Here is a 17,342-nt window from a genome sequence, read left to right on the forward strand (position 1 = left end):
GGTATCGTTTGGTCGTATCCAGTGGTGATATATATACACTTAGGGCTGTGTGTGTGTGTGTGTGTGTGTGTGTGTGTGTGTGTGTGTGTGTGTGTGTGTGTGTGTGTGTGTGTGTGTGTGTGTGTGTGTGTGTGTGTGTGTGTGTGTGTGTGTGTGTGTGTGTGTGTTTCATAGATAAACATCCAGGGTCTGTACTGTACAGACAGTCACACCATATCGTGCCAAACACTATAGTACAACATGCCAACATCTCTGTTTGTTCAGTATAACGTGTGATCAAACTACTGTATGTCCAGAAGTACTGTGGCCAACTTCAGTTTGTTCTGTTCTTCAAACATGTCTAAACAGGTCATTCAGGTCTACTCCACCACTGTGACAGTGCAGAGCTCATGTGCTCACCGACTGCTTGTAGCTTTGAGCTTGTAGATCTGTTTTTGTTTTTTGTATCATGAAAATTTGTGTAAATCTTTGAATATATATATATTTTTAAAGCAAAAATGTTCTTTGCTTCTGGGGATTCTACAAATGTATTCTAAATCCCCCCCAAAAAAAGACAATTTGAAATACTCCAGTAAAGTAAAAGTACCTAAAGCAAAAATGTTCTTTGCTTCTGGGGATTCTACAAATGTATTCTAAATCCCCCCCAAAGAAATCAAAAAATGACACAGATGCGTTCCCCTGTCTTAATGGATAAAAGGATGTGAATCTGGTTTATTTCAAAACTGGCCTGAAAAAGCATCTTTCAGGTGAAGTTAGATATTGATTCCCATTGAAATAAGGGCTCATACACTGCTGTGGTTCTCACATTTTTTCATGTCATGGACCACCCAAAAGGATATGCATTGGGTCGCGGACCCCCATCTCAAAATATTTTGTTTCAGGGACCCCCCGCCCCCAGAAGCAAAAACATTTAGTTAAGAGTATAGCCTATATTATATTCAAAGATTTGCACATATTTCTTTAAAAAAAAAATAGCAGATCTACAAGCTCATAACGCGGCACTCGGTGCCTCGCTATGAGCTTGTAGATCTGCTATATTTCCAGGGCATTCCACATCACGGTGGCAGAGAAGTAGAATGAGAATTTCCCCATGTTTGGTGGTACGAGATCGTGGGTGCTCCCTCTGGTGTTGTGGCTGTGGGCAGTGGTGGAAAAAGTACTCACACTTTTTTACTTAAGTAAAAGTATCAATGCAGTGCAATGTAGAAATACTCCGTTACAAGTAAAAGTTTGGAATTAAAAAGAGTAAAGAGTGGAAGAGTAAAAGTACAAAAGTATTGGTATAAAAATGTACATAAAGTACCAAAAGTAGAAAGTACTCATTATGCAGAATGTCCCATTTTCACAAGTTTTCAAATTTAATGTAAAAATAAAATGTCTAAATATCTTTCGAAAATAGCAGATCTAGAAGCTCACAATACGTCGCGATGCGACACATTGTGAGCTTGTAGATCGGCTATTTTCAAATGGCCAAAATGTATATAGGGCTGAAGTGGTTAATGTATGTTTTGTAATAATAATCAAAATCTACAAAGTAACTAAAGTTTTCAAATAATTGTAGTGGAATAAAAGTACAATATTTGCCTCTGAGATGTATTGGAGTAGAAGTAAAAGTACTGAAAATTCAGTAAAGTAAAAAATACCTCACAACTGCACTTAAGTACAGTACTTGAGTAAATGTACTTAGTTACTTTACACCACTGATCAACAGGGCGTGTTAAATGAAATAAAATAAGTGGCCAGTTTATTTGTTTGTGCTGCATAATCAGACAATACCGCCCGGAGCTAAGGTGGTGCTCGTATCCTTTTTGATTGATTGAATACTTCATTAACACAGGTGGTACAGTCATAAGGCACAACACAAATAACCCCAGGGGCTTGTTTACATTGTGGTCCTTTGTACTCAGTTCATCAGCATTAAAAAGGTGTACACAGGGAGAGGTGAGGACAAGCTTGTGGACTGAAACACTCAAACATGGGGTGATATTTGATTTTAATCTTGTCCTGGGAGAACAGTATAGACATTCGTAGAAGTCCTGAGATGAGGCTTGCAAGTTTTTTAGCATGAAAGACTACTTTTTTTTTACTCATATACAGAGAGAAATACAAAACAATATAAACCAGTGAGCTGCTTCAGATGTAAAACTGGTGCAATTAATAGAGAAGTGATTTTTATGACTATAAACCCTAGTGTCTCTCAGATGTTACAATATTGCAGTTACAGGAATTGTCGATTGTGGGGAGTCGGTAAGATTTTCTGCCAGACACTCGCACACCCACACACCCACACACTCCCCACAGTGGTGGAAAAAGTACTCACATGTTTTACGTATAAGTAAAAGTGTCAATACTGCAATATAGAAATACTCTTTTAGGGCGCGCTCCCACCAAGAGTTGGCTGGCCGCTGTTTGCAGAATCTGCCAATGCATTGTCAATGCAAATGCGTTGATTCACGCAAGAGCAGATTTTTCCGCCTCTCGCGCAGACCTTGCGTTTATCTGCTCTCCGCGACTAAGCATAAAACTGCTGGAGGCAGGCGCTGATTTTCTCCCTCTGTCCAATCGGGTGAGTGGAAGGCGGACCGTCTCAAGACTCAGGAAGCAACTCAAGGCAGCAGGCAGCAGGCAGTGCGGGCTGCGGGGAGGGTCCTGAAAGTGAGTGACAGGCGCGACACTCCCGTTTTTTAGAATCCGCTGGCTGCAAAAAACTGTGGCCGCGCACAACCTGCGTTTAACAGCGGCCAGCCAACTCTTGGTGGGAGCGCGCCCTTACAAGTAAAAATCTGGAATTCAAAATGTACTTGAGTAAAAGTACAAAAGTGTTGGCTGAGGACAGAAGTGTGTTTTAGGTGATTCAGCTCTAGTTGAACCGCAGTTCCTCTGGGCATTGTTTGATTATGCTGAAACAAATAAAGATGTCTTATGACTTTATTTTGGCACGATATTATGTGACTGTACGGTAAACGCCCTGGGTGTTTATTTATGAAAATACACACACACACACACACACACACACACCCACCCACCCACCCCTTTACTGGAGTATTATAAATGTCCTGTACTTTTACTTCTACTCCACTACATCTCAAGAGACATATTTTACTTACTTTATTTTTACTCCACTGCAATTATTTGATAACTTTAATTACTGTTTACTATTGTAGATTTGGATTATTACATACATTAACCACTTCAGCCCTATATACATTATGTATAGGGCTTATATAGTACATACATACACATATATATATATACATACATACATACATACATACATACATACATACATACATACATACATACATACATACATACATACATACATACATACATACATACATACATACATACATACATACATACATACATACATATATATATATATATATATATATATATATACACACACACACACACACACACACACACACACACACACACACACACACACATAGGCTATTTGAACATAGCAAGCTCACAACGCGTGAACTTGTAGATCTGCTATTTTCAAAAGATGTTTATACATCTGAAAAATTTTAAGGGCGAGGTCACACCACACTTTTAAAATAAGTGTTAAATGTTATGAGTCAACCATAGAAAAGAAATAAATAAAATAAATTAGGCTAATAGCAGGCCTAAGATTGATATAAAAAAGTCTCAAGCAAGCTGGAGCCACATGAGGGACCACTGAGCAAGCTAAAGCGAGCGAGTTGCCGTCCCGTACGCTGCGACGCTTGATTGAGCCTACTCAGCGCCGTTTGTGTACCGATATGCCCATATTCGTACATTTTGTTGTGGGGACTGCTCTGCTTCCGGCTTGGTACCGGTTACGCCCTGTTACGCCCACCGTGGAACTCGCCGTACATATGCACAGATTTTCGGGTTTTCAAGGCGACTATGCATGGAATGACGTGCACTGGGTCCGTGGCAATGTATACTAAATTGTGTGAGATCAGGCTGAATGGGGATATAGAATGCCACTCATTAAAACATGTCACCATAGAAACACACGGCCGACTACAAATTCACGCCCACTATTGAGAGAGCGCACCCACTCGAGGTCCGGGAGAACGATGCACTGCAGCTGTCAATGCATTCCCTATGAGAGGATATGAGAGTTAGCCTACTTTTAAAATAATCCTACATGAACTAAAGACGATATAGAGTTGAATAAAAATATGTTTCCAAATGTATAGTGTCTTTACCAACATATCTTCATGTTTTCTCAATAGTTGATGTGTTTCACATTTAATTTGCCACTTGAATGGGTTTTACCCATAATGTTAAAGGGATATTTCACTTTGTGTTTTTTCGATTACTTTTTTCATTTATTTTGTATATTTTTTTTGGAAAATGAAAAAAATTAAATACATGAAAAAAATTAAATAAAATAAATGAAAAAAGCAATCGAAAAAACACGGCCCCCTCATGTATTAGGAGGGCAGGGTGAGTCACCAGAGCCAAGGACGGGTGTTTTAGATGAATCTAACGGGTTAAAATGGAGTTTGAAGTTACAATGGGTTTGTATAGGAAGGGGGCGTGTCTGATAAAATGAATATCAAATATCTAGATACTAAATCAAGCAACTTAAAAACGGTCTGGGGGGCTCTCAAAAGCCTGAATAGACGATAAAATGACCAAAAGTTTTTTTGAAAGTGAAATATCCCTTTAACACAGCAGAGGGGAGACGGCAGACAGACAAGTAGTCACTTTCAGTGACATCACTATATTTATGAGTGCCGAGCGGCAACTTAAAAGAGGGGAATTATCATCCCAATCCCGACTGACTTTGTTCGTGTCTATATTTTGAACATCTCATAGGCTTATATTAATTTCTCTCCCTACCGATGGTACATGAAAAATGTAAACATGTGGGTTTACCGTTGTTGTATTAACTTGCCTGAATGTAATTTGGGGAAATAACCCAACTAAATGGAGGAGTGCCATATCCCGACATGTCCAACTACTTAGTCAATTCTCCTTAGTATTAATATACAATTAGTCTTGCAAGATGCTGTTTGGATAATTGTCCAAAATAAATAGCCCAAAAAAATTATACATGAGACACAAACGTGTCTGGGTATTGAAAACCTCAAGGGATGCGTCTGTGACGTATACCATGCGACCACTTAAACTTTAGATTTCAGATGCTAGCACTTTCAACTGATGGAGTATATGTTACACACACAATATATATATATATATATATATATATATGTTACATATACACCATTTAAAGGTGGTTTATTTCTCTCTGTAAACACACAGACAAACTAAAGGCATGTTACAGCAGCACTTCCACTCGTTGCAAACTCTGGACCTATTCTGAACAATGGTTACATGTCGGCTTTCCCGACGTGTCACCTTTCCGACGGTTGCTAACCCTATACCTAACCCTAACCCTAACCCTAACCCTAACCGCACGCGGAAGCCACTAGTCGGAGTGGTGAGATGTCGGAGTGGAAGGCAGTTCCCCTGAACAATATCAATAAAGGTGCATATTCTAATTTGCATGAAATAGAAGTAAATACTCTCACTTGTAAACAGTATATAGTATAGGATATAGGGGAGAATGGGGTCCAACAACGCACCCTTTTCTATTTCCCTCCCTGCACAGAGATTACTTAATTTCATGTAACCATACTTTTTTGTGAACAAGAGACACTTGTCCTCTCCCATTACCCGCAGTCCGTTTTAATTTTAGTGAAACGAGTCGAACGCAATCGGTAAGTAAAGTGACGTTGCGCTACTCTCCGCACACGGCCACCAGTCGGGATGAACGGTGCATACATGGGGGGCGGACGGCGTGGTCGGATGAAATGTCCTATAACAATCACATAAGTTACATTTCTGGCATCTAACTCTCATTGATGCTTCAGTAGAATCCTACGAGCAAATGACCATGCTGATAGTCAAATAAATGTATCATGTTAATGTCCCCTCTGTCTGTTTCCTCAACTTTGTGTTTTACACATGCACCGTTCGTCCCTCCCTGTCCGTAATGCACCGAGTGGCTTAATGCGCCGTTCGTCCCTCCCTGCCCTCCCCGGATGTTTTGCTAGCTAGCACAAAAGCTAATGAATATTTTTCAATGGAACTTTCACTGAGAGTTAGCCCACAGATTAGCCTAACAGACAAAATCCATTTACAATCGGCACCAAAGAAACACAGCAGTACAAATGGAAAACACTCAAATAGGGTATTTTTTACTACAGTGTGGAAATACACAAAAGTGGCTTCAACTCTGCCAATTTTGATCAGAACTGGGAAAAAAATCGTGTCTGATGTTTTCGACCGAAGACGAAGAGGGTGACGTCGCCGGATGTGAATGTATTTTAAGTGTAGCATGAAAAAAGGTCCGTGTTGCAACCGTCCCTGCGCGTCGTTCGTCCCGGTTCTACCCTACAACAATCACAAACAAATACTTCTCTCTTGTACCAAAATGATCAGTTATGAATTGCATCAAATCTCACAGTACTCTCGTTATTAGAACAACAGAACGTGTTTCACCTTGTAAACAAAATGAAGATTGTAACAGATGTAGAATGGTCTGGGATGGTGTGAGAGCCTCATGTGTATGTTTTGTTGTTGTTATTGTTGAATGTTATGTGATTGTTTTTTTTATCATTGTTTGTGTGCTGTGCGTGAGGACCCCCTGGAAGACGAGATGATGCATCTCAAGGGGTTTATCCTCCAATAGAAAAAAATAAAAAAAGATTCTCTTTAGCATAACTCACAAAAATACTTGTTTTCCCAAAACTAAATATACTAGCTGCATACTGTAACATTACTCTGGTTAGTAGAACCATAATGAAAACATTTTACACAACACACCACACCATTCACATCTCATTCATTCCAGGCTACAGATGAGCTTCTTAACCTAACTCCATGTCACAGTAGGTATAATACCAGGTAAGCATTTCTAATGACATCTAATGTGCATTCCACACACACACATTTACTTCACAGATACTCTTCTCTGTTTATACCTTCATTTAACACATTCAATATCACTTTTATACACTTTATCTCATCATTTCTCACTGTAAACACACAGACAAACTAAAGGCACATTACAGGAACACTTCCACTCATTGCAAACTCTGGTCCTATTCCGAACAGGACCCCTGCTGTCCAACATGTGCCTTGCACAGTGAGTGTTTAGCTGCCCAAAGACTGCCTGTCCCAAATGCAATAGGCCTACCCAGAATGATAAAGTGTTTCACAGCTTTAGTAAATGTTATGTTATGTGCCACGCTTCAACCACAGTTCACAGAATAATGTGAACAACATCCTAATGAAATGAAATACAAAAACGTATCAAATGGAATAATAATATGGGGGTATGCCTGTTTTCGTAAATAATATAATCATGTATCTCAATTCCCAATATAATAATGTATTTCACATAGTCAACCAGTGAAATTATGGTATTTTACAATGCCTCTCATATGGATTGCAATCATTGCATTGACAGCTGCAGTACATAGTTCTCCCATACCTCCAGAGGATGCGCTGTCTCAATAGTGGGCGTGAATTTGTAGTCCGCCGTGTGTCTCTATATTGCCAGAATGACTTCTAAAAGCATTAACATTGGATCATAAAGTTTCCTTACCAAGTATTAGACTGAACACCCTCAAGCCTCCAAGTCTTTCACCAAACACCCAAATGCAGGCTTTCTGGACAAACAGAAGGCTGCAAATCTGGCCACCCCTTTTATGCACTTCTCTTAAAGGGGCAGTGCTACATTTCATACAGTTTCAGAAATAAACATCAGCTAAGACAGTGGTTCTCAAACATTTTAATTTCAAGGGCCCTCACATTAATATGTATTCTGCCACGATCCCACGGACCCCCACATATTTTGTGCCATTTTTACTTTACTGGAGTTTCTCCAATATTCAATACTGTTTCTTCTACTACTCCACTACATCTCAGAGGCAAATATTGCACTGTTACTCCACTACAACTTACTAGTTACGTTGCACATATACATTATTATATCATAAAACATACATTAACCACTTCAGCCCTATTTTATACCTAGGCTATTTGAAAATAGCAGATCTACAAGCTCACAACGCGTCGCTTCGCAACGCGTTGTCAGCAGTTGGGAATCAAAAGTTGGGAATCAAAGAAGGTCAGCAGTTGGGAATTTGTTATTAAGGCATTGAATGACCTAAAACCACCTTTAGAAAAAAATGTCATAACCAAAGTATATACCCCACTAGGTCCTGTTGGACTTTTATTGGCCAACACATGGTTAATAACGCTAATTATGCTAATTGCTCAACACTTAACTCTTAATAACAAAGTTGAATATCATACACTAGGCCTATAGATTATACTTAAATAATAAAAGTAAATAGAAAACAACATTTCTTGGTCCAAGACATTTCCAGTAGTCTATTTTTGTAATAGAGAGGTGTGGTCACATGTACCCATCTATAAAAATAAATAAAAACCTTGTCAATGCTGACAGCTGCGCATGGTCAGCAGTTGGTTCCATTAATGTACGTATATAGAAAATATTTTGGACCAATAAAATGGCACATCTCACACTGTTGGGCTCATAGGCTGACCACAACCCTCTCTTCTTATTGCTCTGATCCACAGAGCTTAAAGTTGTCACATGAATCACCCAGGATACGATCACTATATGCACCTTTAAATTAGTTTCTAACTGTGGAGAAGCTCACATTCCAAAGTGTCTCATAATGGCTCTTTATAACAAAGTTAACACACAATAATAATAACAAAATAATAATAATGAAAAATAACAATGTAAGTTAAATTTACAACTTAGCTGTAGGCCTACATTGAGTAAATTGATTTACTCACCACACCGTTCACATTTACAAACATCAAGGGCTTCCATTCCTAAATTCTAAAATACTTTGTAGTATACTCTATAATAATCTATATAGATAATTCCAGGGGTCCAGGATAAAATACATTGCACCCAGGAGAAACTATTGTCTTAGAATTCTGTTTGACAATAGTTATAGTAATAGAAATCCAACAGTCTGTATTCCTTGAGCATTGAAAAGCTGCCCATCTCTGCAAAGTCCAAGTTTCCATAATAATCTAGAGTCCATGATCATCTTAAAGGTCCTGTGGAGACTTAGGTAAGAAAGGTTCTCTGTTAATAAACTCCCCACATCCCCATGAGATGTTTGTTTTTTGTTTAAAGCGCCTTGTAGAATGTCCAAAAAGGCATATTCCAGTAGAGAATCCAAAATGTTCTTTCCACTTTCGATTGTTTTAGTGCCCAGGCAAAGAGGACGAGATAGCCAATGAATAGGAAAGGACATTAGATTTGAACAGTTTAATACGAATATTCTACAGGTGTTTATAAAGGGCTATGTGTCCACTGTGCACACTCAAAAGGTCTATTGTACATCGTATGTATTTCCAGACGTCCTGTCAGGATGTAACAGGGAGTAGGTGGTACAGATGTCTTCTTATCATGATATAATAGCTAGCGGTGAGGAAGCCAGAGGGACATGGACCTCTCTCAGAACAGCTTATGGTATTTGTGCCATAACTCCCTCTTTTCCAGTAGACTGTGTTGAAGATATGGTCTGGGTTTAGTGCAAATCGGAGTGAAGAGACCAGGTCTAAACAATAGCGGTTCTGTGAACCTCCCTGTGTCAGGGGGAGCAGGGAGTAAAATGACTTTTTGCAGGCATCCTCTTGCTTCTCATGAGAGCACATCTGCATGCGTTGCCCACACATACAACTCTCAAAACCCCATTGTGTGTGGGTCTTATTTCTTGTTAAGGCCCATAGACTCATGTATTTACATTTTGCGGTAGCTATTTCAAAGGCAGGTAAAGCAGAAAACCCCTTGGCATGGGGCTCCCTACCTACAAACATACTGCTGGTGATTAGTATGTGTTCACATACTCCATTTAACATTGTCCATGACCTTCATCAGGTGTCTGAATAAACATAAGTCAGGCACATGATTCCACTTCATGAGTTGAATCATTTTAAAGGCATTTGCCAAATCTTTGTGTCCTGAGGTCGTAGTCGAAACACCCTGTGTTTAATCTCTGAAACAGTCAATGTGTGTCCATGCCGTAGCCATGCACCCTGTTGAAGTGTCCTTGAGCAAGGCATTGCACCTGTCATTGTTCGTTTACTTTGAAGTTGCTCTGGATGTCATAAAAAAGATGACAGTTAAATATAATGATCCAACTTCAGTGTGTCAACTCAAGTCCATTGGTACAGTTTTACATCAACCCAAGATCGTCAGAGAGTAATGGGTCGGTTTCACATAGAATTAATATCATGCTTGAACTTGCAGCAGTTCCTTTGCGCCACACTGTGTCAATGACAAAACGTGCCTTGTCCTGTGTCACTTGCTTGACATTGGCGTCATCATACTCTTCTCTGATTATCACACCCTTTTGGAAAAGTTTGTCCAGGACACCGTTGAGAATGGGATGTGAAACGCTGTCGATGAAGCTTTTGCGGACAGACAATAGTTTGTCTTTCGCCTCATGACTCGGTGTACGCTGAACTTGTTGTTTTCTTAAAACAGCAGCTGAAAGGTCTACATCGCGCTCCCATGGACAGTCCGAGGTATTACTGCTACTTAGAAGTAAACTAACAGAACTAAGCCTTCGCTTTAAAATCACGTCAAATGTTTCGATGTAATCACGATAGGATAGTTCATCAACTTCAAATTCTGCCTTTTTTGGTTGAATTTTGATGGAATCATCTTGAGGGGAAGTGGAGAGGGTGTATTCTTGCTTTGGAATTAGTTTACAGGGAGGGTTTCCAATGAAGATTTCTTCTCCATTTAATGCCCTCCTTACCTTCAGCACTTCACTTAGCACAACATTCCGAGGCAGCAGCAACACTTTCAAAACTGAAGTGGGATGATCATCAATTGGTGGTGCATAAAACAGTGACACCAATGCCTGGACAGGACTGGGCTGGACAGGACTGGGCTGGACAGGACTGGGCCCGAACAACATATCTTTGATGATGCCAAATAAAGATAATCCAGTTGCATTTATGATAACATGAGTTTCTGTGATCAAATGGGGTTTAATTAGCTCAAAGCCATCATCATCGATCACATGGAGAACAGACAATGATTTGCCTCCACCCATGGAGAGGATCTCACAATGTGGAAATTGTAACTGACACACAGACCCCTGAGAACCTTTGATGTCAAACAGTGGTCCTGCAGGCTTCTTCATGCCAAGCTGGGATAGAAGCCCTCGGTCCCAGGGGACTGTCCTGTAAGTCACATCTCCCTCCGTCTCCATCTTAAACACCAGGTCGGTCACGTTGCATTGGAACAGTCCTGCTTGGGTGCTGTGGAACCTGTAGCTTTCCTTGTTTTCCACAACAATGATATCAGGTGTAATTTTCTGTGTTTTGTCCAGTAGTGAAACATCATTTACGCTGTGGGACCGCTTTGCTCTGAAACTTGTCTTGTTCTCTAAACATGGAATTTGGCTCAGTGAGGGTAAGCTGTGAGAACGAGGCAGAGAGATGGATTCTTCTATCCTCAAACCACTGACGCATGCATTTAGATCAGTTTCATCTTGGAGCTCCAAGGAAGGATGTGGAGAGGACAGTGGCTCTGTAACAGGCTGGTCTGTGGTTGACGAATCACAGGCTGTGTCACATGACATCATTTCATCTGGGGAATCATGGGAGGACTGTTGTGATGTGGATGAGGAAGACAACATGGGGGAGACTATAACAACAGAGGGATACATGTTGGGTGTAATTACTTCCTCTGAAGCATCTTGGGAAGAGGGAATATCAGACTCATCTAACTCATCTAATGTTGAAGAGGGAAGCAGAGGGAGGTTTGATGAGGGAAGATCAGTGTCCTTCAACTCTTCTTTTCTTCTCTTTCTGTCTTGTGTTCTCTGTGAAGAAACCATGTGGGGTCTGTTGAGAGTGGAGTCAGAGGATGTGCTTGTTGATGGAGAAGGGGTTTCAGTGCTTGAGTGATGCTTGCCAGGTTCCAGTGGGTAGATTTGGGGTTGAGACTGCGACTGAATGGGAGGGTTATCGCCAGGTGTGAAGGGAGGGTCAAACAGAGTCTCCTCAGATATCTCCTCAAGCATCTCTGTAGCATTCTTCACTCTGCTTCTGTCTTTTTCTTCATCCAACTCTTTTGTCTTCTCTGGAGTGTCTTCCATCTCACTATGTTTCACTAGTCTCATATACTCCCTCGTTCTTCCAAAGAACACCATTACTCTGCTTTTTTCTGTCTTCTGATCTAAAGTGTCTACCATCTCACTATGCTTCACTTCTTCAGCTGTGGAGGAGGAGGTGGCTGTGAGACATCCTTTTTGCTTTACAATGCTCATCTTCTCTTCTTTTAATTCAGTCCCAGAGACATGGGAATGAGTAGTTCCCTAAAAAAGAGAAAGGGAAATTAAATCATGGACATTTAACTTATTAACCGCATTGACACACTAGTAAATGGCACTCAGCCTAAAGAAACCACACAGAAAAGCACTAACCCCTAATAATACCCCTAACAATACATACTCCTAAAATCAGAGGATCATGACTCAGTATTAAGCCAATATTTCAGGGTGAAAACAGAGAACAGCCGTCTGCCAGGGTGAGAAGAGAAAAAGGAATGTATTATTTATATATTATTCCATTTATTATTTTAATACCTTAGGAATTCATGCTGCTGACTGCTGACAGTGTTTACTGTCTCAACAGTTATTCTGCATGATTATGTATTGTCCAGGAGTTAGCCCTTTAAGCCTTTAATGCAAAGACCCTAACCCCAACAATCTAAGCCTTTATGCAAAGACCCTAACCACAACATCTAAGCCTTTTTGTACAGACCCTAACCCCAACATCTAAGTCTTTATGTACAGACCCTAACCCCAACATCTAAGCCTTTATGCAAAGACCCTAACCTCAAAATCTTAGGTAGCATGTTTGTCTGTCCGGCCCACAGACACTCAACGATGCTCTACAAGCAGAATGGGTTGAACCCATATCATAGGCTGTTAGCTGGAGGAAAAGTGTTCATGCCCATCTAAGAAGTGGTCCTTGACGAGACAGCAGGTGTTTTCAGTCTCCTCCGGCTCCCACCAGTCATGATGAGAGGTACCATTGCTTCACGCAAATATTTACCTATCTTTGCCATTTTAAAAAGAAAATTGCTATAACGTTCACCTATCATGTCATGGCCAGAATAGGGATGCTAGGGTTACATGTTTCTTCCACCACTGTTTGTTATTCCTTATCTCTACACATTGTGTTCTTTTCAAAGTAATAAGTTGAAGCTTTTTTGTTAGAGAATTATCAAGTAATTTACATATCTATTTCTCTATCATTAAATACATAGTAATAATATGACATTTTCTCTACAGGACATGCCTGGAATTGTGTTGTTGTTGTTATTATTATTATTGTTATTATTGGCTAATGCTATATTAAGTCATTTTGCTGGGGACCCCCTGAGTGTGATCCTACGGCCTATTTGCTCGTTTCTCTAATACAATCTAGCAACACTGGTGGTGGTATTGACAATAATTTGTCACAGTGTGTAAGACAGCTTACACATATTGTTATGAACTTCTAAGGTAGGTAGCTGTACTAAAATGTTATCAGTTAGAAAATCAAGTGCAAAACTGAAATATGATTGTTATCCTTTTTTTAGAAGTAGTATGACAGTAAAGTATAAAACCAAGTTCAAATGAATGACAAGTGTCAGCAATAGGAAGAGAATATTGTGGGTGGATAAGAAAACTTTGCCAGTTATAACTGAGATTTTCTTTTTTAATGGTGCAGTTTGGTTGGGTTTTATTACATACTATAATACTTTTTCTAATACTAAAAATAAAGAAAACTAAGAAGAACAACAAAAAAACAATTGTAAAACTATAATCACCTTGTCACCAAGAGGAGATGTTGATCTGTGACTTTTGGACTGCATCCACTTCAGAATAGACTGTTTTTTGCTCAAGTGCTCACTGTCATCACTGTCCTTCTCTATAGAAGAACAAACAAACATGCATTACACATGAAGAGTATAGAAGACATGAGGTCTGATACATTGTTTTATGACTGTAGGCTACATAATATCACTATAAACTCAATTAACCATATTCACACAGCGGCCATGTTGTTCTTACATCATACTTGGAGGTTAACCCCTCCCCGTCCAGTATGAAGTAAGAGTTAAATGGACACAGTGTGAACATGTTAGTTTAACCACATCAACCCTAGACTCACTATTCTGGACAGCTCATAATAGATGAACATTCTGTGAAAATATGCAAACTTCCTGCGAAAATAGCTGATGTACAAGCTCACAACATGATGCGTTGGATCAGAGATTTGGTGTAGAAGGGGAAAAGGAGGGGACCAAGTACACAAGTGTGTGTGTGTGTGTGTGTGTGTGTGTGTGTGTGTGTGTGTGTGTGTGTGTGTGTGTGTGTGTGTGTGTGTGTGTGTGTGTGTGTGTGTTTATTTGTGTGTTAGTCAGTGGCTAGAACCTTACCCCTACTCATCCACCTCTTCTCAACCATCAGTTTCTTGTATTCATCCTGTATTTCACACATCAACAGACAATGAGAGGTTAGTCTTGTGTAGCCAGACTACTATTCCACAACCTCCCGAAATCCGAGAGAGGAAGCTGGCACTTCTGTTATATTTTATTCATGATCAGAGCCGTATTACCGGAAACATTTGACAATTGTGGGAGGCAACAGTCTGGCCATGCGAGACTATCAAGATGTTAACAAACTGTTCCTTATCATTGGTTGGAATTAACTTTTACTTCCTGTATTTTCAAAATAAAAGACTGGATAGATCAGGGTCTCGCTAGGTATAAGCATGGTGGAAAGTAAATGTACTCAAGTACTGTAGTTAATTACCATTTTGAAATATGTTTTACTTTACTGGAGTATTTCCAATATTCTATGCTTTTACTTCTATTCCACTACATCTCAAATGCAAATATTGTACTTTTACTCCCCTACAATTACTTGAAAATGTTAATTACTAGTTACTTTGAAGATGTAGATTATTATTACAAAACAAGCATGCACAAACTACTTCAAACCAATATACTTTGGCTATTTGAAAATAGCCGATCTACAAACTCACCCTGCATCGCAAAGCGACGCGTTGTGAGCAAAGAATTTAAAACATTTGGAAACGTGCAAAATGGGGCATTTTACTTTTAGTACTTAAGTATATTTTTATGCTAATACTTGTGTATTACGGTAATGAAAGGTGCGTCCAGTGCAACGCGGTCGGCTCGGAAAACAACGGATTGAACACGTGTTGATCAAATAAAATCAATATACCGTTACTGCATTGTCTATTTCTTCCATCAAATGTTTTTAGAAACATTCTCGAGTGTACTGTTTAGCTGTAAATGACATTGTGTATTTGTTTACATGGCTGCCATGTTGGATACGGCAAAAATTAAGCAACGTAGATTGAATTGAGCAGGTGCTCTGAGTCTTTGATTAGACGGTCTGTAATTGAGTTCAGTGGTCATTATTTAAAAAATAACAGAGCACTGAATTCAGTGATTGACCAATCAGAAAGCATTCAACCAAGCCGTGTAATAATATGTTTTAAAGGTGAATGTTATGTGGGTGCACCTCTACTGTTATGACGTACCAAACATATCTATATATCTATGGCATTTGAATACATAAATGTTTTATGAACATAGCCATTACATTCTTTCATAAAAAAATGTAATACACCATACATATATCTTCAATTTCTAATTGTAGTAAAACTAACCTGGTTCTTTGGAGCACCAAGTGTATTATTTAGTTATAATACAAAAAAAAAACAACACTAAAACACAAAATATAATGACATAATAAATAAAATAAACTCGTAAGTCTGTTTTAAAATTAATTAAAAAAGAAAAAAGAAAGTCAAAACAATAGCAAAAATAACCTTGTCATCAGGAGGAAGGGGAGGTGTTGATGTCTGATCCATGGACTCCATCTTCTTCTCTACAGATTAACAACAAACAAACATTATTCATTACACATGATGAGTATAGAAGACATGCGGTCTGATACATTGTTTTATGACTGTACATGAATATCACTGTAAACTCAATTAACCTCCAGTATGAAGTAAGAGTTAAATGGACACAGTGTGAACATGTTAGTTTAACCACATCAACCCTAGACTCACTATTCTGGGCAGGACTTAATAGATGAACATTCTGTGAAAATGTACGAACAACTGACAAGTGAGCTTGTAGATCTGCTATTTTTGACAAAGATATTTGGTGTAGAGGGTAAAAAGGAGTGGACCAGGTACAGACCCCTGGGGGACCCCAGTCAATGAAGTATATGGGGTTCAAGTGGTAGAGAGAGAGAGAGAGAGAGAGAGAGAGAGAGAGAGAGAGAGAGAGAGAGAGAGAGAGAGAGAGAGAGAGAGAGAGAGAGAGAGAGAGAGAGAGAGAGAGTGTGTGTGTGAGTGTGTGTGTGTGTGTGTGTGTGTGTGTGTGTGTGTGTGTGTGTGTGTGTGTGTGTGCGTGCGTGCGTGCGTGCGTGCGTGCGTGCGTGCGTGCGTGCGTGCGGGTGCGTGCATGCGTGGCTAGAACCTTACCCTCCAGCTCAGACAACTTCTCGTCCATCAGGTCATAGTATTCCTCCTGTATTTCACACATCAACAGACAATGACAGAGTGAAGCTACATCAAGTGTTAACACACTGTTCCTTAACCAGAGCTGCCAACTCTCACACAATGAGCGTGAGACAAACACAAATGACCCTCTTCACATGCACTCACGCCACACATCATATTTCTCACACTGTCAAATCCCCCCAAGTGGAAAACTGCGTTAACTCATGCACCACTGAGACATCCACTTCTGCTGGTATTTGGGCGATAAAGTGAAATAAATTATTGTAACTGAAGTAGCCCCACCTGTTAACTGTAGGGAAAAGCAGAAATGTTAGGTGTGTGTGTGTGTGTGTGTGTGTGCGTCTCTTGTATGAAGGACACTGCGCGCATTTACACTTGTGTCATTCCATGAAACATTACAGTGATATTCCCAGATGTCGCCGACAGGAGGATCAACAACATAGATCTTAAGATTAACTACATCCAAAATGTTAGCTGCCGGGTGTACCCTGCAATTTTCTCTGTCCGGTCAAGTTTATAACCTTAGTTTTTATTAACTGAATTTCACAGATGTCTAATTATTTAGAACTCCTCTGTGTGTCATGCTGCGCTGCCAAGAGCAGGCAGGTAAAAGGGGGGAGGACTTTTGGACGCATGCGTGTGCAAAAAGAACAGATCTTCAAGCAAAAAACGTGATGCGTGAGAGAGAGAGAGAGAGAGAG

General features: G+C 39.7%; 1 protein-coding gene and 1 long non-coding RNA gene across 2 annotated transcripts in view; one reads left to right on the forward strand and one right to left on the reverse strand.

Annotated features, from left to right (window-relative positions):
* Nucleotides 1–8,937: 8,937 nt before the first annotated feature.
* LOC308077449 overlaps nucleotides 8,938–17,342 on the forward strand; it is a 78,602-nt gene continuing 70,197 nt past the window's right edge. The window contains exons 1-2 of the long non-coding RNA XR_013932409.1: nucleotides 8,938–8,980; nucleotides 9,018–10,233. This is a non-coding gene — a long non-coding RNA (uncharacterized lncRNA). The remainder of the gene's footprint in view (nucleotides 8,981–9,017; nucleotides 10,234–17,342) is intronic.
* On the reverse strand, nucleotides 10,227–16,637 carry LOC308077414 (uncharacterized protein). Its single transcript, XM_080418094.1, has 5 exons — nucleotides 16,603–16,637; nucleotides 15,937–15,995; nucleotides 14,513–14,558; nucleotides 13,901–14,001; nucleotides 10,227–12,398 (listed from the first exon to the last, which is right to left on the reverse strand). The coding sequence occupies exons 1-5, from the start codon at nucleotides 16,628–16,630 to the stop codon at nucleotides 10,242–10,244; spliced, it is 2,391 nt and encodes a 796-aa protein (XP_080274220.1). The 5' UTR covers nucleotides 16,631–16,637; the 3' UTR covers nucleotides 10,227–10,241.

The sequence above is a fragment of the Gymnoscopelus braueri genome, assembly GCF_963280865.1.
Source record: "Gymnoscopelus braueri genome assembly, chromosome: 21".
Classification (NCBI taxonomy): Eukaryota; Metazoa; Chordata; class Actinopteri; order Myctophiformes; family Myctophidae; genus Gymnoscopelus; species Gymnoscopelus braueri.

What these genes read in the sequence shown, in the direction of transcription:
- LOC308077414 (XM_080418094.1), bottom strand. Translation starts at nt 16,630, where the DNA reads ATGGACGAGAAGTTGTCTGAGCTGGAGG. An exon ending in GAAGTTGTCTGAGCTGGAGG is followed by an intron (nt 15,996 to 16,602) that starts GTAAGGTTCTAG and finishes GTTAATCTGTAG; the next exon opens with AGAAGAAGATGGAGTCCATG. An exon ending in CATCTCCTCTTGGTGACAAG is followed by an intron (nt 12,399 to 13,900) that starts GTGATTATAGTT and finishes TCTCTTTTTTAG; the next exon opens with GGAACTACTCATTCCCATGT.